The 23,972-nt window shown below is 46.4% G+C and overlaps 1 protein-coding gene and 1 long non-coding RNA gene across 30 annotated transcripts in view; one reads left to right on the top strand and one right to left on the bottom strand.

Moving 5' to 3' along the window:
• The window catches only part of NRAP (nebulin related anchoring protein), an 89,893-nt gene that overhangs the window by 39,359 nt on the left and 26,562 nt on the right, over positions 1-23,972 (top strand). For 10 of the 29 annotated variants that reach the window (XM_084993289.1, XM_084993284.1, XM_084993288.1 and 7 more), the window contains 15 exons: positions 779-877; positions 2,679-2,783; positions 4,721-4,828; positions 5,082-5,183; positions 7,009-7,206; positions 7,787-7,891; positions 10,308-10,406; positions 11,777-11,881; positions 12,996-13,103; positions 15,502-15,813; positions 17,169-17,273; positions 20,464-20,562; positions 22,196-22,300; positions 23,002-23,109; positions 23,652-23,765. In XM_084993289.1, the coding sequence (XP_084849415.1) occupies positions 779-877; positions 2,679-2,783; positions 4,721-4,828; positions 5,082-5,183; positions 7,009-7,206; positions 7,787-7,891; positions 10,308-10,406; positions 11,777-11,881; positions 12,996-13,103; positions 15,502-15,813; positions 17,169-17,273; positions 20,464-20,562; positions 22,196-22,300; positions 23,002-23,109; positions 23,652-23,765 (1,872 nt within the window). 29 annotated transcript variants of the gene reach the window in all.
• Positions 17,752-23,725, bottom strand: LOC146397065 (uncharacterized). Its single transcript, XR_014826253.1, has 2 exons — positions 23,592-23,725; positions 17,752-17,852 (listed from the first exon to the last, which is right to left on the bottom strand). It is a non-coding gene; the product is annotated as an uncharacterized LOC146397065 (long non-coding RNA).

Raw genomic sequence — 23,972 nt, 5'->3', positions numbered from 1 at the left:
AGAATTTGTGTCCCTCTTTCATTTTTCTTTTCCCTTAAAAAAAAAAAAAAACCTCTTTTGAAGTAGAAGATATAGAAAAAGTACACTAAGTATTGATATACAGCTGATTATCAAATGACCTTGTACAGGTATATTCTTTGGGACTGTACCTCCAAATAGAATTGTTGAGACTTAGGGTACATGTCTGTGCCAAATGCCATGCTCTTTTCCAAAGTGGTGGCACCAGCCTGCGCTTGTGCCAGGAGTATTGTGAGAGTTTTCGCAGCTCCACATCATGGCTGACACTTAGCGTTGTCCACAGTATAAATTTTCACCATTAGGAGAGTGTGGAGGGGTGTGCCATCAGGGTTTTAAAATGCTTTCCTCTGATGAGTGGTTTGGACAAGCACGTTTTCCTCTGGTCAGTCGCCATTTAGTTGACCTCTTTTGTCATCTGCCTCAAGTCACTCACGCCTCAATGGACTGTTTTTCTTTGGCTTTCTTTTGGTCATGCCTGTGGCCTGTGGAAGATCCCGGGCAAGGGATTGAATCCATGCCACCAAAGTGACCCAAGCCTCAGCAGTGACAACACCAGGTCCTTTCATTGCTAGGCCACCAGGGAACTCCTCAGGGGACTGCTTTTCTGTCTATGGGCTTGGATTGTCTGTTGGTCTCCTGTTGGACTCTTTGAATCTTTAGTATTTTGAGAATCACAGCTCTGTTGGGCTGGGGGAGAAGGAGCCAAGTAAATCTTAGAGGAAAGTGCAAGTGACATCTTTTTGTGCCTCTTTGCACCCAGGTCAACTACAGGCAAAGCATTGACAAGCTGAAGTACAGCTCTGTGACCAACACCCCTCAGATTGTTCAAGCCAAAATCAATGCCCAGCAACTGAGTCATGTAAGTGGCCCACCCTTGCCGGAATGGGTATGGAGGACTTGTGTTTGCTTTGTGGGGTCTGGATAAATGGCTCCCTAAAGATTTGACTCCCATTGATGGGGACATATGTCCTATTACAATCATGAAATGACTTATTTGATTTAAACTTAAAAATTTTTTTTATTATATATATATATTTTTTATTTCCCCAATACATTGTTTTTTTTCCTACTGTACAGCATGGTGACTCAGTTACACACACATGTATACATTCTCTTTTCTCACATTATAATGCTCCATCATAAGTGACAAGACATAGTTCCCAATGCTAGACAGCAGGATCTCATTGCTTTGATTTAAACTTTTTATTATAGAAAATGTTAAATACATTCAAAAGTATAAAGGCTAGCATAATAAACCCGCAGGCACCTATCGCTCAGATGTAACAACTATCAACTCATGGCCAGTTTTGCTTCTCTATGCCTATCCACTTCCTCCCTCCCTATTATTTTGAAGAAAATTCCAGCTGTTATATAGTTTAGTCTATAAATATTTTTGTATGATAAAATAATACTAAAAGCTAAAAATAATTTTCCGCTTATTTATATCATTTTAATATGTCACACCAGAAAGCTAAAAACAATTCTCAACATCACAATGTCCACTTGGCAATTAGCATTCCAGTTGTCTCCTAAGGTTGTAATATTTTTTTCCCTGTTAATCTTTTTTTTCTCTCTCTCTCCTTCTCTCTCTTTTTTTATTTTTGGCCATGGTGTATAACAGCTTGATGTGGGATCTCAGTTCCCAGACCAGGGATTGAACCCAGGCTGCAGTGGTGAAAGGACTGAGTCTTAACCACTAGGCCACCAGGGAACTCCTTTCTCTCTCTTCTTTTCCTTCAAATTGTTGAAGAAACTGGACTGTTTATCCTTTAAAGTTTCCCACGTCTGAGCTTCGCTGACTGCATCCCAGCGTGGGCTTCATGTGCTTCTCAGGCCTCGAAATACCTATAATATCATAGTTAGATCTATAGGTTTGATCAGGTTCAGGTTTAACTTGAGAACAAGACAACTTCTCAGATGATGCTATGTAATTCCATTGGGAATTACGTGTCTGGTTGGCTGCCTTTTGCGTGTGATTTAAAACGGCTTTTTCCCAGTAGGCATTTGATAATTACTCTTTGAGTATCTACCTTGCTTAGAACAAGAGGTTTAGCTCAGCAGCCAGTGAAAAAATAAATTTCATACCTTCAAGAGCTTCAGAGGAGAGTTGGTGATGTAGCCACAGGGACATCTTTTGCAAGCTCATAATTATTATTATTATTTTTTTTGTCTTTTGTCTTTCGTCCTTTTTTAGGGCTGTACCTGCAGCATATGGAAGTTCCCAGGCTAGGGGTCTAATCGGAGCTATTGCTGCAGGCCTATGCTGGAGCCACAGCAACGCCAGATCCAAGCCATGTCTTCGACCGATACCACAGCTCACGGCAACACCAGATCCTTAACCCACTGAGCAAGGCCAGGATCGAACCCACAACCTCGTGGTTCCTAGTCAGATTCATTTCCGCTGCACCACAATGGGAATTCCTGCAAGCTCATAACTTTGAACGTGACCTTTGACTTGTTTGACTTGTCTTTTGGCATCTTCAGTCAATTTAAAATATTCATGAAATTATAGGCTTCCATGTAAATCGCCTTTTTCCAGAAACTCCTTCTCAGCGGTGGGCCTTCGGAGAAAGTGAAGAAGAGAGTGCTGTCTCCAAAGTTCTCCTCTCGCCATGTAAAACCTTTGCCCTTACCTTTTGGGCTTATTTTAAATCCAACAGGTGAATTACCGCGCCGACTATGAGAAGAATAAGTTGAATTACACATTGCCCCAGGACGTACCTCAGCTGGTGAAGGCCAGAACCAATGCTGAATTGTTTAGTGAGGTAAGCATGGGTGAGAAGCGTGGGGCTTATGCCCAGATGCGGAAATGAAGATGCAAGGCTGGTCCAGCACACAGGGACCGGGGACTCTTGTGTCCATGGAGAGCTCCTCAGAGACACCCATCATGTCAGAGTTTGGAATTCTGCTGTCTCACGGCATGTGGCAGTTCCCAGGGATAAATCAGTCACGACAATTGAATTCTCACTGTGTGTGCACATGTGTGGTGTGTGCTGGAACACACGCCTTCGCCATCCCCATCCTGATGACGTCTAGCTGGTGCTTCGCTGTGTGAGTAGAATTTAAGTTTTAAGAAGACCAATCTTTTCTTTAATTTTATGATTTTTATTTTTTCTATCATAGTTGATTTACAGTGTTTGGTCAGTTTCTACTGTACAGCAAAGTGACCCAGTCATAGGTATACATTCTTTTTCTCACATTATCCTCCATCATGGTCCATCACAAGTGACTGGATATAGTTCCCTGTGCTATACAGCAGGATCTCATTGCTTATCTGCCCCAAATGCAATAGTTTGCATCTATTAACCCCTGACTCCCAGTCCATCCCACTCCCTCCCCTTCCCCCTTGGTAACCACAAGTCTTTCCTCTAAGTCCATGAGTTTCTTTTCTGTGCATAGGTTTGTTTGTGCCATATATTAGATTCCAGATATAAGTGATATCATATGGTATTTGTGTTTTTCTGACTTACTTCACTTAGTATGAGAGACTCTAGTTCCATCCGTGTTGCTGCAAATGTCATTGTTTCATTCTTTTTTATGGCTGAGTAGTATTCCATTGTTTATATATACCACATTGTCTTAGTCCATTCATAAAAGACCAGTCTTAATCACCAGATTCTTCCAGGAGTCACAAGTGGGCTGTGATTAGGCTTCTCATTCTAGATGGGACTTGTAAGGCAGGAGAATTTAAAAAGTGACTACCTCGGGAAGGGGAGAGAGAGATTAGGAGTTTGGGATTAACATATACACACTACTGTATATGGGATGGGTAAACAAAAGGGACCTACTGCACAGCACAGAGAACTATACTCGATATCTTTTTTTTTTCTTTCTTTCAGGGTGGCATGCGGCATGTGGAAATTCCCAGGCTAGGGGTCAAATCAGAGCTACAGCTTCCAGCCTACACCACAGCCACAGCAAGCCTCATCTATGACATACACCACAGCTCATGGCAACACCGGATCCTTAACCCTCTGAGCAAGGCAAGGGATTGAACCCACATCCTCATGGATACTAGTTGGGTTCGTTACTACTGAGCCACAGTGGGAACTCCCTTGATATCTTATAATAACCTATAAGGAAAAAGAATATATAAATATATACATATATGTGTGTGTATAGCTAAATCACTTTGCTATGCACTTGAAACTGGCACAACGTTGTAAATTAACTCTGCCTCCATTAAAAAATAAGTAAAAAAGAACTAACCTTTTCTGTGTGCTGGACACTAGGATAGGCACTTTACACATGGAACTATTCAATATTATAATTCAATATTATAACAACCCCATGCAGATGTTTATTGTAGAGACATGGTGATGTGGGCTTTGGTATCAGATGGACAAAGAGAGTCAGGTGTTACCACCATGGCAGTAGTAATACCTTACGTCTGCATTTCACCTTACAAGCTTAGCATATCTGTTTGCCTGCATAAAATTTATCCTCACAGCCATCCTGAGACAGATATTATAATATTATTTTTGCAAGTGGTAAACTGAGGACTAAAGAGGTAAAGCAATTGGCCAGAGGTCACATGACCAGGAAACGACCATACTGGGATGAACGCATGGGTCTTCGCTTTGTCCTCATGACCCTATTCCCACTGCCCCTTGTGACCCCACAGCAATTGAGTAAATTTCTGTTCAACTTCTGGCCAGATGCTGGATAGCGACTGCCATTCACCTGTGCTTTTGTTTGTCAGGTTAAATACAAAGAAGGCTGGGAGAAGACAAAGGGGAAAGGATTTGAGATGAAGCTGGATGCCATGTCTCTGCTGGCCGCAAAAGCCTCCGGAGAGCTTGCTAGCAATGTAGGTTTTCTCTCGTTAACTCAGAAATGCATAAGAAATGGTTCCAGGAAAACGTCAGTGGTCCCGCAGCAAAAAATAATGACTGTTCACATTGTAAACGTCGTGGTACTTTAATCTTCTACTTCTACTGGGTTGGAGAAAAACTGGGAGGTGTTTTTTTCGGAATTGTTCCCCTTGCACTTGTTAAAACCACAGCCCCTGAGATGGCAAAGTTTCTCTCTCACTCACAGTCAACCTTCCTTTTTCTCTCAAGATTAAATACAAAGAAGAATACGAAAAAGCAAAAGGCAAAGTCCTGGGAACTACAGACACCAGGCTTCTGCACTCCCTGCAGGTGGCCAAGATGAGCAGTGAGGTAAACTCTCTCCGATTCCGCAAGCCTTCATGTAGACTTGTGTCACTGGGAAAAGTTTTTCCCAGTCTGCTTACCCAAGACTTACTTTTTTCCACTTCCACTTTCAATTTCTTTCCTGGCTTATGTGAAAAGTGCTGCCTGCCTCTTTACTTTACCAAAGGATGTTATTCTTTTAAAATAGATGAGAAGCATGTGGTCCCTAAGGGGTAACTGGCATCTACTGTTCAAGGTACAAAGGGTACCTTGAACCCGTCTACTCATTCTGCACATGTTTACTGAACAGGTGCTCTGTGCAGGATACTGTGTCAGACACTGGGGCTGTAAGAACAAACAGCACATCACTGATTCCTCCCTAATGGAGCTCAATTCTACTGGGAGAGTTAGACAGGAAGCACTTTATTTATTGTGCTGATGTCCTAGATGAGTCCTGTGGTCCAAATACATGGGGTATTCAAAATATTTGGCCAGTAACTAGGGCATCCAGACTCCAACCACTCAAAATGATGCTGCTTGTAAAGAACTGTAATGGCTGGAGAGTAACTTTGGTAGATGTCCCTCACCAAGAGTCTCTGGGAAGGAGAGGACTGGTCAGACTTGGTTTCCAATCACATGTTCCCTGTCAATGCCAAACAGGCAAAAAGGAAACACGGGCATTGGCTTTCTGCTTTATGGTTGCCTGCTCTAAGTGTTGAGGCCAACTTATGCTGCTTCGATGGTGCAACCAGATGTAATTCCCCCATGAGTCACTGCAGAGCCATGGCTTGAATAGAATAAGAGAGTTGGCATCTGGGTCACCATTTTGGATGTGTCTGCAGATGGAGCCCTAGGATGCACATAGTCATGAAGCATACAAAGACATTGCAAATTTGGCTTCAGTGTAGACAGAGAACAGCTTAGTATTTCATATTGGCAGTTGAAACAAATGGGGCCAAAAAAGATGGTCTTGCCAAAAGTTGTATAGTAGTCAGTGGTAGTGGAGGAGGAGAGAATTAGACCCTAGAACTCTTACTTACTGGCACCATATTGCTTCTACTGTACTGTCTTGCGTCACCATCACCCCATCACCACCACCATCACCCCATCACCATCACCACCACCACCATCATCACCACCATCACCCCATCACCATCACCATCATCCCATCACCATCACCACCACCATCACCCCATCACCACCATCATCACCCCATCACCACCACCATCACCCCATCACCACCACCATCACCCCATCACCCCATCACCACCACCACCACCATCACCCCATCACCAGCACCACCACCAGCATTCATCATCATCATCACCCCCATCCATCCTCACCCACATCATCACTAATAACTTTTATCAAGTGTTTGCTGTATACCTTCCCTATACTAAGTGGGTTTGGGCTATTATTTTGTTTACTTTTCAAAATACCCCTTCAAAGATAATGATTCCTTGGAGAGGTGATGTGACTTTCCAGAGGTCATCTAGCTGGCAAAGGGCAAATTAGATTGGAACTCAAGCTTGTCTGACTCTGGAACTTGCCAAGCTGTGTAATTTTGCCTCTTAAAGCTTCTACAGAAACCATGGGCAGAGTTTTCTCTTCCTGCAACACCCTGGTAAAGAGCATTAGGAGGAATTCCTCCCAGAGACAAAATAGTGTGACACCTCAGTTCCCAGGTGCCACCACTGTACAGAGCCAGGACTTGGGTCACACCCTTCAGACAGACAGGTGGCATTGCCCAGCATGCCAATTCCCCATGGAAGCCTGGGCTTCTTTGCTGAATCTTTACATCACTCCTGTCAAGGCAGGCTTCAAGTAATATGCCTTGTTTTGGTGCATTCAGGTTGAATACAAGAAAGGCTTTGAAAAGAGTAAGACCCACTTTCACCTGCCCATGGACATGGTCAACATCAGGCATGCGAAGAAGGCCCAAGCTCTGGCCAGTGACCTTGACTACAGGAAAAAACTGCATGCATACACCGTGCTGCCTGAAGATATGAAGACTCTTTGGGCCAAGAAAGCTTACGGGCTCCAGAGTGAGGTGAGCCCTCACTCTTTGCTGATTCTCCCTGTGCCTCTCTTGAAATTGGATAGGGTGATGCTTTCAGAGGGCTTTTGAACATATGCATGAGTCTATTACATAACTGAGAGGGCTGGGAAGAACTATTGGAGGTGTGCCGGGCCCAGGGAGGATGGCTGGGGAGGTAGAGAGAGAGAATCAAGACAGTGGAGACTAGAGGATGGAGGATTGGGACTCAGAGCTCTTTCAAAAGTCAAGATGTGTTGGTAATGGCATGAGCAAGGAAGAAGCAAGTGTCCAAAGTGGTAAATAAGTCTGGGAAAGGTAGCAAGTTGGCAGCTAAGATCCTCAGTGGAAAAAGTCTGAAAAGCCCTCTTTTTGGTAAAGTGCTGGTGTTTCGGAGATCAGGTAGAACAGCCTCTTCTGATTCCAAGGTGGGCCAGTGGCCTCACCCTCAAGTGGAGTTTTGCCCACTCTAAAAGAGATGGGGGCAGCTTTTCTATGGAGAAGAAAACAGGAGCAATCATTTTCCTAACTCTCCTGTTAACTCTGCCCCAGCCACATCCATATGTCTGCTTAGAGCTTGGCTTTTCTCTTGCAGCTGCAGTACAAGGCCGACCTGGCCTGGATGAAGGGAGTCGGGTGGCTGACCGAGGGCAGTCTCAATCTGGAACAAGCCAAGAAGGCAGGACAGCTGGTCAGCGAGGTAACCTGAGCCCAGGCCCCCAGTTGCCAGTCCTTGTCAGCCCCAGTCACCACCGAGAGCCACCTTTCCTCCCCAACCCCCAGGCTTATTTGGATTGAAACTCAGAGGAGCACTTCTTCCTTTTGCATGCACAGTACGCCCTAGACTAACTTTCCACACCCCAAAGCTTCCCTGGGAGGTGTTTGTAAGAGGCCAACCGATTTACTTTGTGTAGTGGTTGCACCCAAAGCATAGATCAGACGGGTTGTAGCACAGGTCTGTTTGCCCAGAGGAAATGTGTTTGTCATGTCGGAAGAGTGTGATTCCTTCTGGATCAGAGAACCTGGTGTTTGCAGGTCAGCACACTCCTTAAGGCTGTGCCTCAAACTCACTGCCGACTTCGGGCGAGTCACTCAACCCTTCCGATCTTCTTTCTCTGGTTTAAAAATGAGATGGTTGAGTAGGATGCTCTCCAAAGGGCCTGTGCCTCCGAGCCTGTGCTTCTCTTCGCACTGTGTGGAGCTGGCTTTGGCAGCAGACAGAGGAGGACTTTTGAAGGGCATTTCATTTAGAGATGTGGCTATTTCAGGAACTGTTTGGGATCTTCAAAGGGGATTCTTATTTCAGTCCAGGAAGTCTAGTCGGCATTTCTCTTGCATACGGTAATAATAGCGATAATAACAGCTGCCATTTATGGGCTGATAATAGTTATGTAACCACTGCTGTCACTTACTGACAACTTTGAGTATAGGATATACCTGTTGTTCCTTGGTTGCTCGCACTTATTATCTTTTGTGAGTAGATGCTATTATTCTATTCCTATCCCCATTTTACACATATGTGGAAGGTGAGACTAAGTCACACTCCAGTAAGTAGGGGAGCTGGGAGCCATACCTGGTATTTTGTGGTGCCCCAACACTTGGCCATTAAGCAATATCAGATCCCCAAAACTTATCTTGTAATTTATCCTTCTTTTTGCACTGTACTCACCCTTCTCACAGACACAAACACACTTCAGGTTGGAGGGTACGAATAAGGAAAAGTAGAGAGAAGAGAATATCCTTGAGGGAACTTCTTTGAGACCAACCAAAATCCAAGTGGAATAAGCCAAGCCCTATTCTTCTTGGATAGGGTGCAGTCAGGGGACCCATCCAGCTCCCCTTTCCCCCTTGGAAAGTCCTTGTCCTATCTCACTATCTGCACCTGCTAATTTTCAAGCTCCTCGAGGGCCAGGAAGCTATCAGTTCCTTTGCCTTTTTCATGTCCCTGCTGGGCCTCAGACAGGGTGGGTTCTTGGCTCCCAGTTAAGCATGTGTGATTTGACCAGCGCAGAGGCTGGCCCCAGGAATTTCCAACCACGGAAGGACAATGTGACTTCCTTCAATTATGTGGCAAAGGAGTTTTCCCATTCAACACACATGAGAAAGGAAAGTTACAAGTCACTTTGGAATATTTTTTCTAGAATTCTTTTTTTTTTCCCGAACGGAGGACATTTGGGATTTTCAATGTTCCAATCCCTATTTTGGGTGCGGTTGGTGTTGCCAGCCCTCTTGCTGACAGTGCCGGGGGCTCTGCTCGTCTGATTGCCCCACCTCATGGAGCTTCAGCTGCCTTTCTCATCAACTCTGGCAACTCCAGGGGAAGGGCCAGAGGAACTAGCCTCTCAGAAGTACTCAAAGTCCCCCAGGTGGGGACAGAATGAGCACATTTGAAATTCTCCCAGTGACTTCGTGGCTGTGAGATAGGCACATGATGGGGATAAGCATTCAGTGACCTGGGGCACTGAGAACCGTGAGGGCAAATCCCACCTGGCCTCCCTCCTTTCAATTGTGGCTCCTGGTGTTTCCCTTTGTTAGAGCCAGTACTTCCCACATCATCCTGACCGCCCCATGAATAAGTCACAGTGGACATAGGGACCACTTATTCTGCCCGAGGACTCCACTGATGGAAAGCATGGCGTTGAAGCCTCCACACCACTGCGGTGAGGCAGCCTCTATCATTGTCCGCAGTGCGCAGTGCCAGCCCAAGCGGCTCAGGTGATTCAGTGATGTGCCCAAGGCGTGAAGCCGGAAAGAGGTAGAAGGAAGATTTGGACCTTGGGATTCATAGTATAAAGTCCAGGTTCCCTCCATCTCACGTTGCGGTGTCAGATCTAGATTTATAAAGTAGATCCATCCCAGGGCACACAGGATTCGCTGAAGGAAGTTCAAGTCACCATTCAGTAGTAGCAACTAAAACGAGCTCACTGGGGCTTGTAGTCTCAGATCTGCGTGGTCCTCTTTAAACTGTAGAACCAGCTGGAGCATCCCCCCCATCCCAGGGAAATGCTTGTATCACAGAAAGTGTGTGTGTGTGTGTGTGTGTGTGTGTGTGTGTACGCTTAGGTGATGGGGTAGGCCAGTCCTAATGCTACAGGGTCCCCTTTCTTTGGAAACAGAAAAACTACAGGCAGAGGGTGGATGAGCTGAAGTTCACCAGTGTAACCGACAGTTCGCAGATGGAGCACGCCAAGAGAAGCCAGGAGCTGCAGAGTGGGGTGAGTCCCAGGCTGCCCTTTTCCCAACAGGCTGCTATGTCATGGGCCTGGGAACCTCTGGGGACAGCAGAAGGTGCTGCCCAGACATGATCCAGGAACCAAAGAGCCTTTCCTTTGAATAGGCTGGACCCAACTTTCCACAGGCTTCCACGCCTCCCTGCCTCACCCACCACTCTTCTCCTCTGGTTGCTAGGGATAGAGGTCAACTGACATTCCTTTCCAGCTCTCTGTCTTGCCTAGTTCCTTATTGCTCCTTCTTCTCTCTCTCATCAAAGACCCCGTAATTCTGGAGCCAGTAGAGAATTGTCTTGGGAGGAGGACAGCATTTGTGGGATGTTTGCATCTCATGCCCACTTGAGCTCAAAGATGGGAGATAAGACAATGAAACACCAGATAAGTTATTTACATGTTAGTGGTCAACAACCAAGCAGGTGTAGTTGTGACCCTCTGGCCAGGACCTTTCTGGGTTTTCTTCCTAAAGGTCCAGGTGCACCTGCCAGGAAGGATACCATCAACATAACTCAGTGCCTGCAGAAATCCACTGTATGGGAAACTCAAGTTGGAAGGGGAAGAGAGAAAGAGCAGAAGTGGGAGTTCCCATCGCGGCGCAGTGGTTAACGAATCCGACTAGGAACCATGAGGTTGCTGGTTCAATCCCTAGCCTTGCTCAGTGGGTTAAGGGTCCAGTGTTGCGGTGAACTGTGGTGTAGGTTGCAGACTCGGCTTGGATCCCGTGTTGCTGTGGCTCTGGTGTAGGCTGGCAGCTACAGCTCCGATTAGACCCCTAGCCTGGGAACCTCCATATGCCGCGGGAGCGGTCCAAGAAATGGCAAAAAAAAAAAAAAAAAAAAAAAAAAAAAGAGCGAGCAGAAGTGACAGGTTCTCCACAGAGAATATGTTCACTCATGTTTTTTAGTCATTGCTCACTTTCCAGGTGTCAGTACCTGTGGAGGCCTTAGGGTTGATTGTGGGATGCAGGAGACAGAAGATGCTTCTTTTTCCCACCTGGGGAGTCTGTGCTCCTCTGAGCCCTCTGGTGGGTTGGGTTTGTTTGTTTGTTTGCCATGAACAGTATAGATGGGCACAGCCCAGGGAAGTCAATGCCTCCTTGAGGGAAAAGGAGTGAAAAAGGAAACCTTAGAGGGGTTCCCAGGTTGGTCCCTGGGCCACATTCTCCTCCCAGCCCCTCCCAGCTGCCCCTCTCCCATCGATAGCTTCTTCTGCCTTAAGCCTCATTTCCTGTATGCTGCCAGCCAGCATCTGGTCTGGTTGGCTTACATTGGACTTTCCATGCAAGACACAGAAGAACCGAGCAGTCAGCCACCTCCACCCCTGCCACCTGCTCCTGACCCAGTACTCTCTTCCGACAGGTGGCCTACAGGGCTGGGAACGAGCAGTCTGTCCATCAGTACAGCATCAGCAAAGATGAGCCTCTTTTCCTGCAGGCCCGAGCCAATGCTGCCAATCTCAGCGAGGTACCACAAGAGGGAGTGGGCAGCCAGGGCTCTGCTCCCCTGTGTGTAGGTGCCTGGTCCACAGAACCTACCAGCCATATTGGTGTGCTGTGTAGACAGAGCCTGTATGTACCTTGCTCTTGACCAGTGTTTTAGGGGGAAGGAAGGGTGGCCTTCTGTGGGAATGAGCTGGTGGGAGATTTGTGCCACTGATTATGTGATGGGATAGGAGGCAGTGGTTTTTCTGGGGTCAGAGTTGAAACAGTGTAAGAAGGAAGTGAATAAGAGCTCAGGCCTTAGCTTGAAACTCCCTGTTTGACCCTGGTTTCTAATACTCAACAGGTGTGCGACCTGGGGCAGTTTCTTTGCTCTTGGTTGTCACGTTAGTGAATGAGGGCTCTCCTGGTCCCTTCACACCTTGTTGCCTGGAGGAGGCTTCCATGCACCGATGTACAGAAAGCATTGGGAGGCCTGTGCACAGGGCAGCTCTTCCTTAGACACGAAAGCTTGCCTAGTCCCAACTTGCTTCTCTTCTTCTCAGGAGGGGCCTTTCCTGGCTCTTCCATTCAGCTCCCGGGTCTCTGGGGTCCTGATCCGAGTAATGGGTAGAGGGAAGAATTGGAGGGAGCCACAGAGGCTACATTGATTCATACACAGATGGAGGGGAGCCTTCCAGAAGAAAGAACTTGAAACCTGGAGGTGGGGGCAGGACAGGAAAGGAGAGGGGCAAGGAAAAGACCCTTGAGGACTAGAGTTTGGGCTTAGAGAGAGAAAGGGGTGCGGCTGGAGCAGCTGCTGGGCCGGGTGGGTGTGCAGACATCTCAGAAATGCTGCTGTGTGTTGTGCAATATTATCCCACCTGTGCATGTCATTAAGACTTCTGCGAAGACTCCTAGTATTTTCCAAGGCTTCTGGAGTTCCGTTTCTGCTTCTTTTGGCTAAAGCCCTGTGTGACAAGAGGGCTTAAGGGAGGAACAAGAAGGCCTGGCAGTGTTCAGGTTACAGGTTTCTTCTCTGGCTCTTGGGGCTTCTATGGAGAGATGTAATGGGTGTTTGCCTCCTGGAGAAGTCGTTACAGAGTCCAAGGGAAGCCCTCTCACATGCAGACCGTCTCTTTTCTCCTAAATCCCCTTAGAAACTGTATAAGAGCAGCTGGGAAAGTCAGAAGGCAAAAGGGTTTGAGCTGCGCCTTGACTCCTTGGCCTTCCTGGCAGCCAAAGCCAAGAGGGACCTGGCCAGTGAGGTGAGTCTGCCCCCAACTTGTACCTGACACCGCAAGTCCTGATACTGACATTTGGGAGCATCTGGACGAGTCTGGGTAGGCTCGTAATCTCTTTGAGCCTCAGGGCTCTAATCTGTAAAATGGGGCTAAACACGACTGCCTCACAGTGAGAGAATCGTGTAAATGTCTAGCACGCCACTTGCCGCTCACTGGTTTTGTTAAGGGGTAACTGATTATCGGTGGCAGTAGCATGCGTGGTAATCCCCATCAATCATTTTACAATAAACTGATGCCAGAGATATCCCATGGCTTTCTAAGGATGTGGAGGCCTGCTGATGGTTAAGAGTGCAGGCTCTGGTGTTGGAGAGACTTGGCATAAAATCCCAGCCCCATCACCTTCTAGCTTGTGACTTTGGGCAGGTTGTTTAACCTTTCAAAATCTCAGTTAACTCCTGGGTAAATTGGTAAATGCAAAGTGGTTATGAGGCAATGAAATGAATTGATGTATGTTAAGTGTTCTGTAGTCCCCCTGCTGTGTATTACGAGTCTGATGTGAGATAAGGAGCCTGGGCCAGAATGTAAGTCAAACTCTGCTTCCTTCATCGAGAAAGTCTTGCTTCCAAAAATTACTACCCACACACACATATTCTATATCTATTGGGTGTGCATGTATATATATTATATATAGTACATATATACACAAAATACATATCCATTAATGTATATAGGTATTAGCTGCATTGAACAGTGGCTTGGCAATATGGCTGATTTACATTATGACACAAGCCCCTTATCTCATCAACAAACCAGCACTTGTCTGCAGATGCACCTTGGGTGGCACAGATTTATACCATGCCTGGCTCATTGTAAGTGTTCAGTAAGTCAAGGTGATTATGGACACGGTTGTCATTGTTGCTGTTGGCAGAGATGAGATTAGAGCCCAGGTCGCCTGATGGCCACAGTAACAATGTGGAAGTGAGGCTGCACACCAGTATCCTGTGAGAGTCTTCAAAGCATGTCCATATTTACTCTTTCTTGGGATCCTTATCACTCTTGGCCTAGCGTTTCTTTTTCAGGCCAGTGTGCTCCCTTTTGTTTCCCATAAATCCTAAATATTTATATGTAACCCAGTTATAGTTAATTGGAGCTTCTTTCTGAAACAGCAGTCGTGTTTTAGATATTCCGTGTCTTTTTCCTTTTATGATGACTTTCTCTTTATAATATTCTCCCTATGACCAAAAAAAGATTTTAACGTGGCTTTCATGAAAGCCAGGAGCCACTTTAAAATTGACCCAGATAGAGGAGTTCCCGCTGTGGTGCAGTGGGATTGGCGGCATCTCTGGAGTCCTGGGATGCAGGTTCGATCCCCCACCCGGCACAGTGGGTCAAGGATCCTGCATTGCCACAGTAGGTTGCAGCTCTGGCTCAGATCTGATCCCTGGCCTTGGAGCTCCATATGCCATGGGTTGGCCAAAAAAGAAAATTAAAAAAAAAATCAACCCAGATAGAGTAATCTCAAGTAATATAGAGACAAGACGGAATTTCAGGAGGAAATAGGAAGAAGACTGTTTTATAGCTGAGCTTTCTGGCAGCCAAGACAACAAGGGAAATGAATAGTAATATTTTTTTACACAGTTTTTGAACATTTATTTTTTTGTTTACTTCCCTGAATAACGGGTAGCCAAGCTATAACCATTCACATTCAAAAGCATCCATAAACCTATCTCTTTTTTTTACTCAATTAATTTTATTACATTTATAGTTGTACAGTGGTCATCACAACCCAATTTTATAGCATTTCCATCCCAAACCCCAGCGCATCCCCCCCGCCCCCCCCAGCCTGTCTTCTTTGGAACTATGTTTTTCAGACTCTGTGAGTCAGTGTCTGTTCTCCAAATAAGTTCAATGTATCTTTTTTTTTAGATTCCACATGTAAGTGATAGCATATGGCATTGGTGTCTCACTGTCTATCTTCACTTAAGATGATAATTTCTAGGTCCATCCATGTTGCTGCAAATGCCATAATTTCTTTCCTTTTGATGGCTGAGTAGTATATTCCATTGTGTGTATGTACCACATCTTCTTTATCCACTCCTCTGTCGATGGACATTTAGGTTGTTTCCATGTCTTGGCTATTGTATCTAATAGTAATGCAGTGAACATTGGAGTACATGTACCTTTTCCAGTCATGGTTTTCTCTGGAGTAGTAATATTTAATTTCACTGTTGGATGAAAGGAAATACATCAGTTGTTCAAAGGTGACAAATGTTTTATGACACCAATTCTAGCAGTGTCATACGAGTATCTAGTGTCCTGTGGCTTTAACTTTCACGCGTGCCTTGATACTTAATTCCTCTAGGAGATGCTAATGTACCCCCCCACACCCCCATCCCCACCCCACCCTCTCCCTGTCCTCCAGGTGAAGTACAAGGAGAACTATGAGAGGTCCAGAGGGAAGCTCATCGGGGCTCAGTGTGCCCAGGGGGATTCGCACATGAGCCACTCGCTGCAAATGTCCAAGCTGCAGAGTGAACTGGAGTACAAGAAGGGATTTGAGGATACCAAGTCCCAGTGCCACGTCCCCCTGGACATGATCCACCTTGTGCACGCCCGCCAGGCTCAGCACTTAGCCACAGACATAGGCTACAAGACAGCATCCCATCAGTTTACAGCTCTGCCCACAGACATGAAGGTGGAATGGGCCAAGAAGGCTTACGGTTTACAGAGTGATGTAAGCTCTGTGTGTGTGTGTGTGTGTTTTGGTGCAAGGCTTTTCCCAAACCCTCTAGGACATACTTTATGCTTTGGGATACCTGTTTCTGATCCCTAAGTGGAAACATTTTCTCTTCCTAGTGTTTTAACTTTTATTCAAACTATGCCCACTTTCAATCTTATACTACCAAAAGGAAAATCATACAGCTATTTTTCTCTTTTTGGAATTCTGATCCACCTCAGTTTCTTTTTCTTGCTGAGCTGTTGGGGAGTAGCATGTATTTGTGACATTCTTTTTTCTTTTTTTTTCTTTTTAGGGCCGTACTTGTGGCATTTTGGATGTTCCCAGTCTAGGGGTCGAATCATAGGCAGCTGCCAGCCTATGCCACAGCCACAGCAGCACCAAATCCAAGCAGCAGCTCACAGCAGTGCCAGATCCTTAACCCACTGAGCAAGCCCAGGGATGGAACCCGCTTCCTCGTGGATACTGGTGGGGTTCGCTATCTCTGAGCCACAACGGGAACTCCTATTTGTGACATTCTTAACTGTGGCCCACTGTGGGAGAACAGCCCTGGTTACTCCTTCCAACGTCGGTTGTGCCGATTTTAGAACGGGCAGCTTGCCGATCGTCAACAGCCCTCTCCCGTTTCTCCTTATCTTCCCCACCTGCTTCTGTCTGCGTTTGTCTTTGGTTGACTATGTGGGAGAAGGTGGGTGACCTGAAAGGGCAGGTCAGCAGCAGCCAGACTGTCACACGCACAGGTGGGATGGGGGCTGCGCAGACACACCCTGCCAGGTGGGGGTCTTCTGGATGGATGGAGAGGCGATACGCGAGTTTTAGGGAAGTGTCCATTTAAATGGCCTTCCGTTAAAACTACTCCTTGAAGACAAGGAAGGAGATGAGAACTACCCCCCGCCCGGCACAGAGGTTCCTTAGAAGGATGCCTTGGATGCCTTGTGAAATTCCCTCAGCCAGCTCCCTGCCTGCGTTCCGTTGTGAATTCTCATTTTCTTCTCCCCCTGCATGTCATTTTAAACAAGAAACCAGGGAAAGCAGACAATGCGGATGCGCTTCTTCCCGAGGTAGACGCGGGTCTGTAATGAGGGCCGGGGCCCCTCCGATCCTCCCCCAGGAGTGCCGGGCGGGGCCAAGGCCGCCAGCTGCAGGTTGGCTCCAATTAAGGGGGAAATTAATTTACATTTTGGAGCCCTACCTGTGACTGTGCAGAAATGGATAAGACAAAAGCGGTATCTAATTTGACTCAGCTGGCACCAAGGCGACTTTGGGGAGCCAGTAATAGCCCTTTAAACGTCTGCACACTAACAATGGCCTGCCTTTTTTTTTTTTTTTTTTTTCCCTTTCTCCTTTGTCAGAACCAATACAGGGCAGATATGAAGTGGATGAAAGGCACGGGCTGGGTCGCCACCGGGTCATTAAATGTGGAGCAGGCGAAGAAGGCAGGAGAACTCATTAGCGAGGTGAGATTCCTTGACAGCGTGTGGCAGGCCTGGCTGCATTAGGCGTGCGGCATTTCTGTATAAAATTAAAATAATTTCCACTCAAAAGGCAAAGAAAAAGGCGAAGCTACATGAAAGGCTCCAAATCCAGACTAGGGCTGGTAATTAGAGGGAAACCACATACCAAACACACCCCAGTAGGGGCCCAGAGTGCCCCGGCAAAAACAAAGTGGGTGACAAATGATATTATGAATAATAATGACAATCAAACGGAGCTCAATTGCTCCCCACCAACTTACCTGTTTAATGAAGCAACACGGGAGAGATGATGAAAAGATACATTTATTGCACCCAGAAAGCCCTTTCGTGACTTGCTGCACATTTTCCCCCCTCTTTCTTTCCGCGGCAGTGTAAACAGTTTTTGAATATTCACACGGTGTCAAACACGTGACAGGGCTCTTTTTCGTTGGAGGGGCTCACTTCTGTTTCTGTCTCACTCTTGTCTACCTACCTGTAGCCACCCCAGCTGGACCCGAAGGCATCGTGGCTTCTAAAAGAAGCTTTTTCCTCACATTGTTAGGACAGTGTCCTTGAGCAGACCTTTCAGAGAATAGAAAAAGGACATAGATGATAGATAGATGGATAGAAATAAATACCTGGGTCACTTTGATGGATAGCACAAATCGACAAAACCTTGTAAATCAACTAAGTATAAAAAAAAAAATTAGGAGTTCCCATCGTGGCGCAGTGGTTAACGAATCCGACTAGGAACCATGAGGTTGCGGGTTCGGTCCCTGCCCTTGCTCAGTGGGTTAAGGATCCGGCGTTGCCATGAGCTGTGGTGTAGGTTGCAGACGAGGCTCGGATCCCGCATTGCTGTGGCTCTGGCGTAGGCTGGTGGCTACAGCTGCAATTCGACCCCTAGCCTGGGAACCTCCATATGCCTCGGGAGCGGCCCAAGAAATAGCAACAACAACAACAACAACAAAAGACAAAAGACAAAAAAAAAAAAAAAATTAAAAAAGAAAAAAAAAACTAGATCAGGTTTCTCAACCCTGGCCCCTTGGCCACATTGACAGTTCTTTCTTGTGGGGCTGTCCTGGGCCATACTGAATGTTCGCCAGCATCCTGCCTTTCCACCCAGGATGCTAGTGGCACCCTTTCCCCGTCATGATGACCAGATATGGCTCCAGATACTGCAGCGTGGAGGAGAGCCACTGGGTTGGACGCCTCAGGGAATCGTCGATGTCTCCTGCTGCCAAGGAGGCTGCATACCTGGCACAAGCCAGATCTACTCAGTCATGTCTGTTTGGGGAGGGACTTGCTTAGAAGGCAAGTGAGCATTTGTTTAGTGGCCCCCAGAGCAGCTGTTGGTTCTGCACTTTTCTGGTATGAGAGGAAAGACCATAATGGCTGTGGCTCCAGAAGACGTCAGCCTTGTAATGAGCAACCTGGGGCCATGTTTTGGTCCCAGGGCCTCCTAAATGTATGATTAAAACAGAAGGACACCTGTGATGTAACGCCACCTGCCTAGCACTGATATTTTCCCACGAGAGAGCATTCTCGTTACCTGTCATGTTACACTGCTGATTTCAAAAGGGGCCTCGTTCTGATTGGCCTAATTTCGAGGCATGTGAGTCAACATTCAAGGCTTAGAAGACCCTGGGAGTTCTGTGGAGACTCTGTTATCCTAGGTGGTTCAGTCTCATTAAACCCTCCTAGAAGGATGAGCATGAGAAACTTTTAGAGGAAACATTTAAAGTTGAAAATTCATGATCCCAAACTCTCAATATTGAGCTTCCTCATCAAATGAAGACCACTGTACACATCATGTAGACTCGAAATGATTCCTTCACGCATCCAAGTCTGGCAGCCAAGGGACCTTTTTGGAACCATGTTTTTCCCACAGTGGTCTTAACGTGTCACTGCGTTTTGCACACTTTCTCAACCAGTGTGTGTACCTTTTGTGCTTTGTACCTGTCCTCAAACTTCAGGGAGGCAAGACGTCTTTCAGCAACTCTTCCCAACCATCTCATTCCAGTTTGGCACATTTCCAATTTAGTGTCAAAATGGGTTGACCTTTTAATTCTCAGACAGAACGCCAGGCCTTGTTGAAAGAGCCACACCTAGCATTTAAAGCAGGAGTTAGCAAATCTTTTTTTGTGAAGGACCTGATGGTAAATATTCTTGGCTTTGTGAGCCACACCACTTCTGTTGCATCTACTGACCTCTGCTATTGTAGCGTGATGCAGCCATAGACAGTACGTAAATGAATGAACACGACTGTGTTCTAATAAAACTTTATTTACAAAAACAATTGCTGGCCAAATTCTGCTGGATACTGAACTGTGTCTTCTTAAGACAACTCAGTATACAAAAATCCAACCCAAGAAATAAGAAAGTATTTCTGAAATAGATGTTTGGAGAAAAGATATACTTCATAATCCCATTAAGATAGCAGTTGGTCTAGTCTCCTGGAAATGTGCTTTGATTTAAAAGGAAAGCAAACAAGATAAGACAGGAATTAATTTAAGCATGATTTTTAGAATACTTCAAAATTGAGTATCTGAGAATTTGCCGCATTTGAATTTCTCGTAATTTTTTCGTCTATTTTAGTCTCTCTCAAATTGGATGATGACTCCTTTCAATAAGAGCACCTTTTTCTTCTTATTAGAATATTTTAAAGAATGATTTTAAAGCATATGTTAACTGAACCATTTTCTAAAGTCACTGGATAGTGTATGGTCACCGAGTGTTAAATGCAAGGGGTTTTGACTGTGATAAGCTCTGTCAAGTTCTTTTGTGAGAGGAAAACAGAAAGCTTCAATTGATAAAGCTAACTATGAATGTTCTTTCTTGCTTGGGAGACCCAAACTAAGATCTGTAAACAACTGGGAGACAGTATTTGTAGGCCGTAAAAAGAATCCTTTTCTAATAAGTGTGTATCCTCCAGTATTTTAGTGGTCTAACCTAATTTGGAGATGTTTTCTTTGCACCAGGTAGAAATACTTTAATGTTAATTGACATGAGGTTATTCTTAAATTGAAACAAATATTAACCTGAAGGCACTGAGGATATAAAGATGGAGGAAGCCGAATAATAATTATGTTCACAAATTCACTCTAATCTCAAGCAACCTATGATTTTCTCTTTCAAATGGCATGAAAGAGCAGCACAAAATTCACAGCTTTGATCTTTTTCTGCTCAACAGAAGAAGTACCGTCAGCATCCAGATGCTTTGAAGTTTACCAGTATTAAAGACACTCCGGAGATGGTCCAGGCCAGAATTAGTTATACCCAAGCAGTGGATGTAAGCGATAATGTATATACATTATGACTCTAAGAGTGGGCTCTTCTTTCAACCCTGCGATTGAAGCTGAGGGGTTCTTGGCTTGCTCCTTCTGTTGTTCTAAGGATGAAGGAGCTTCTTATCCTTTGCTGAGGCACACCTTAGCGGGGGGTGCTTCCTCATTAGGATGCAAATGGGGTGTTACCGCTGCTCTTAGGAAGCCAAGTGGGGCACCCACCCCACTGCCCCCTGCTCTCTTTCCCTCCCATTTGCATGTCACCAGAATCTGTGCATGGTGCGTATCCTTTCCCCTCTCTCTCCTTTTGTTTTGTAGCCGTGTTTTCAGAAATGGGATGTTGGGGCAAAATTCTTGGTGATTGGAATCCTTAGGGATTGGAATGTTTAGGCTCCTTGGGACCCATGGCAGGAATTCTGCTTTCTGAACTCCCCCAAAGACTTTGAAAATGATTTGGGTCTGATTTACATGCATTAGACTAACTTCCAAGCCATTTCCCAATACTCCCTTTATAAAGTGAAATCAAGAGATGGCCTTTTGCCTCTCAGCACAGAGTTCTTTGGAGACTAGATGTAATGATGAGGTCCTATAAAAATCCACCTTAGGACATGGGTTAGCCCTGTGTGGCTGACTCTACTGAGAGGGGCTTCGTCGTGCAGGGCATACATGCCTTTTAAATATCTTCAGACCATTCAACTTGCCACAATCCCTCGTGGAAATTGCCGAACCTTGATGGGGAGGGTTTCAAAATTGTCACCCTTGCTTCCCAGCTGAACAAATTTTTCCTGCTGTGCCTTGTTCGACAGGCATGCTGAAGTGGCCTGAGTGCCTGGCAGAATCTGCTACGGGATGATTTAGAAAGTATGGGTTTGGGAGTTTATAACTTCTTAACAATCAGCTCAGCAGCAGCAAATTGCTTTCTGAGATTCTGAGATACAGGCTCACACAAGAACTTTTGTATGGAAAAAAAGCCCAATACCTGCTTTTTCCTTATCCTGTCCAACTCTAGGGGGCACTGCTGTGATACGTAGAAACTTGGACACGTCTAATAAGAGTGGGGATGGAAAAGCCTGGTTTAGAAACTTTCTCTGGTGGTGGGTGCCAACTCCATGTGGTCATTGCTAACTACAAGAATTATCATAGGTCCAAACCAGAGTTCTGGGTGAACAGCACCCCAGATGCACTCAGGATGTGTTTAATAGCACGAGAATCCTTGAGATGCAAGGAGAGTGGGGTAGGGATGGAAATAGGTCCATGGGAACATCTCACCTGTGGAAGAGCCGTCTTCTCTTGTGCCTGCTGAATTTGGATGCCCTCTCCTAGCTTGTAGTTAAGAACAACATTGCTAGATGTTAACCAGACCTCACTTTCTCTTTTGACACCCATCTCAGCAGCTGCAAGTGGAGTGTTAACTGAGAGGGAGGTTTCAGCCCGTCACGTTCCCAGCTGGGAAGTAGCACTGGGGAGGGCATGAGGCGAGCTAGCTGTGCCATCCACGTGGAGGCAGGGTGCCGAGATCCTGTCTCTACGTGGAGGTGGCAGCTGCAGCACCATTGTCTCCTGCGGTGTAACTTGGCTGATGGCTTGCGGGAGTGGGGAGGCTTCTGGGCTTAATGCAAAACCTCTCTCCATCCACAGAGGTTATACAGGGAACAAGGAGAAAACATAAAGCATCATTACACGCAGACTGCCGACCTCCCTGAAGTCCTGCTGGCCAAGCTGAATGCCATGAATATCAGCGAGGTGAGGCCAGTGGAGGGCGTGCTGGTTTTAATTATCCCAGGAGACCTGGGTCCTTCGTGGTTGCACTGCATCCCCTGCTCCCACACTTGGTTTAATGCTCTGCTGTCACCAGCTTGAAGTTTGTGAGATTTTTAAACCAGGGGCTCCACGATTTCCTTTGCATTGGGGCCCGCAAATTATGTAGCTGTCCCCACGGAAGAATCAAACTCAATGCAAAAGGACGAGACTAGGAAAACTTCCTCAGTGCAAAGGGCATTTGTACTGAGAGGCTGGGGTAATGGAACATCAGAATATAAGTAAGAACATCCTGTGAAGAGAGATTTGGGAGATTTCATCCTTCCCATCCGAACCCCTATCAGCCCCGCTTCCCTGTTCTTTGCTACAGACAGTCGAGTCCCCTTTGTTCTCCATCAAGAGCTATGCGCCTAAGCCTTATGCCTCCTTCTTCCAATCACCTTGCTGCTCAGCACACCCTGGTTCTGACGCCAAAGCTCTTGCTTTTGAAAGCCCGCCCCCTTCTCCCCGCCAAGGATGGCCATAAGGCAGGATCCAACTCAGCTGGGTTTTGCTAAGCCACAGCGGTCTCTCACTCCAGCTGGGGCAAGACACTCCACTAAAAAGCCGATTCTGGTTTCCCTAACGGGCGTTAGGAAACCACCAGGCCCCAGGAAGGTCCTCACTGGTGCACATCTTCCCAACAGACACGCTACAAAGAATCCTGGAGCAAACTTCGCGACGGCGGCTATAAATTGAGATTGGATGCCATCCCATTCCAGGCAGCAAAGGCTTCCGCTGAAATCGTCAGTGATGTGAGCCTCCACCTCCATGGCCGTGACCGTGTTTCATAACCCGCCAATTTCTGTTCCTTTTGCCCCTAACCCCTGCCTTCTTTTGCCTGTGGATAATATCCTCTCCTCTCCCAACTGGCTGTGTCAGGGCAATCAGATAATGACCAGTGAGAAAGAACCTGCCTTACGACAACAAAAAATCCCCTGGCCAGGGTACAAAGCCGACGCTGGACTGTAAATATGGGCCCCGGGCAGATGAAACGCACCCTCCACCACGCGCTTTCCTAAAGCAAGTCCACGTGAAGAGCCTGTTAACAATGCGCCCACCTTCCTCCAGCCTGGGCCGCCCAAGCACTCACGCGTCCTGCCATTTCATATCCCAGCCCTTTAGTCATTGGGAGGCTTGCATATGAAAGAATAGGCCTTTTGACGACTCCCGCGCCTTTTCTTTTAACTCACCCAGTTACTGTCAAAAGAACAAAACACGTTTGCCCAATACCCACCTCTTCCATTCCGTGTCCCTTGTCCCCGAGCTGTGACTCTCCCACTCTCTTTCCCTTTAGTATAAATACAAAGAGGCATTTGAGAAAATGAAAGGGCAGATGCTCGGCTCCCGGAGCTTGGAAGACGATATCAGCCTTGCGCATTCCGTGTACGCCAGCTCACTGCAGAGCCAAGTAAGTGGCAGAGGAGGCCTCGGAGCTGGGGGCCTCCCCACCTAACCACGCACAGCCAACCGGGGTCACGTGACCTTGTGATTAGGGATATGGGCTCTGTCCTAACCAGCTAGGTGGTGGGGTCGGGTCCCTTGGCCCCTCAGTCAAGTGAGAAGCTGGACTAGTTGACCTCTCAGCTCCCTTCTGGGCTGAGCAGTCTTATGATTT

This window comes from Sus scrofa, chromosome 14 (assembly GCF_054392235.1).
Source record: "Sus scrofa isolate SSC_HxYL_T2T_F1_AM1 chromosome 14, Sscrofa_HxYL_maternal_Yorkshire_Landrace_v2.0, whole genome shotgun sequence".
In the NCBI taxonomy this organism is placed as follows: domain Eukaryota; kingdom Metazoa; phylum Chordata; class Mammalia; order Artiodactyla; family Suidae; genus Sus; species Sus scrofa.
Note: the sequence above shows the minus strand (reverse complement) of the source record. Positions and strands in the feature narration are given on the sequence as shown.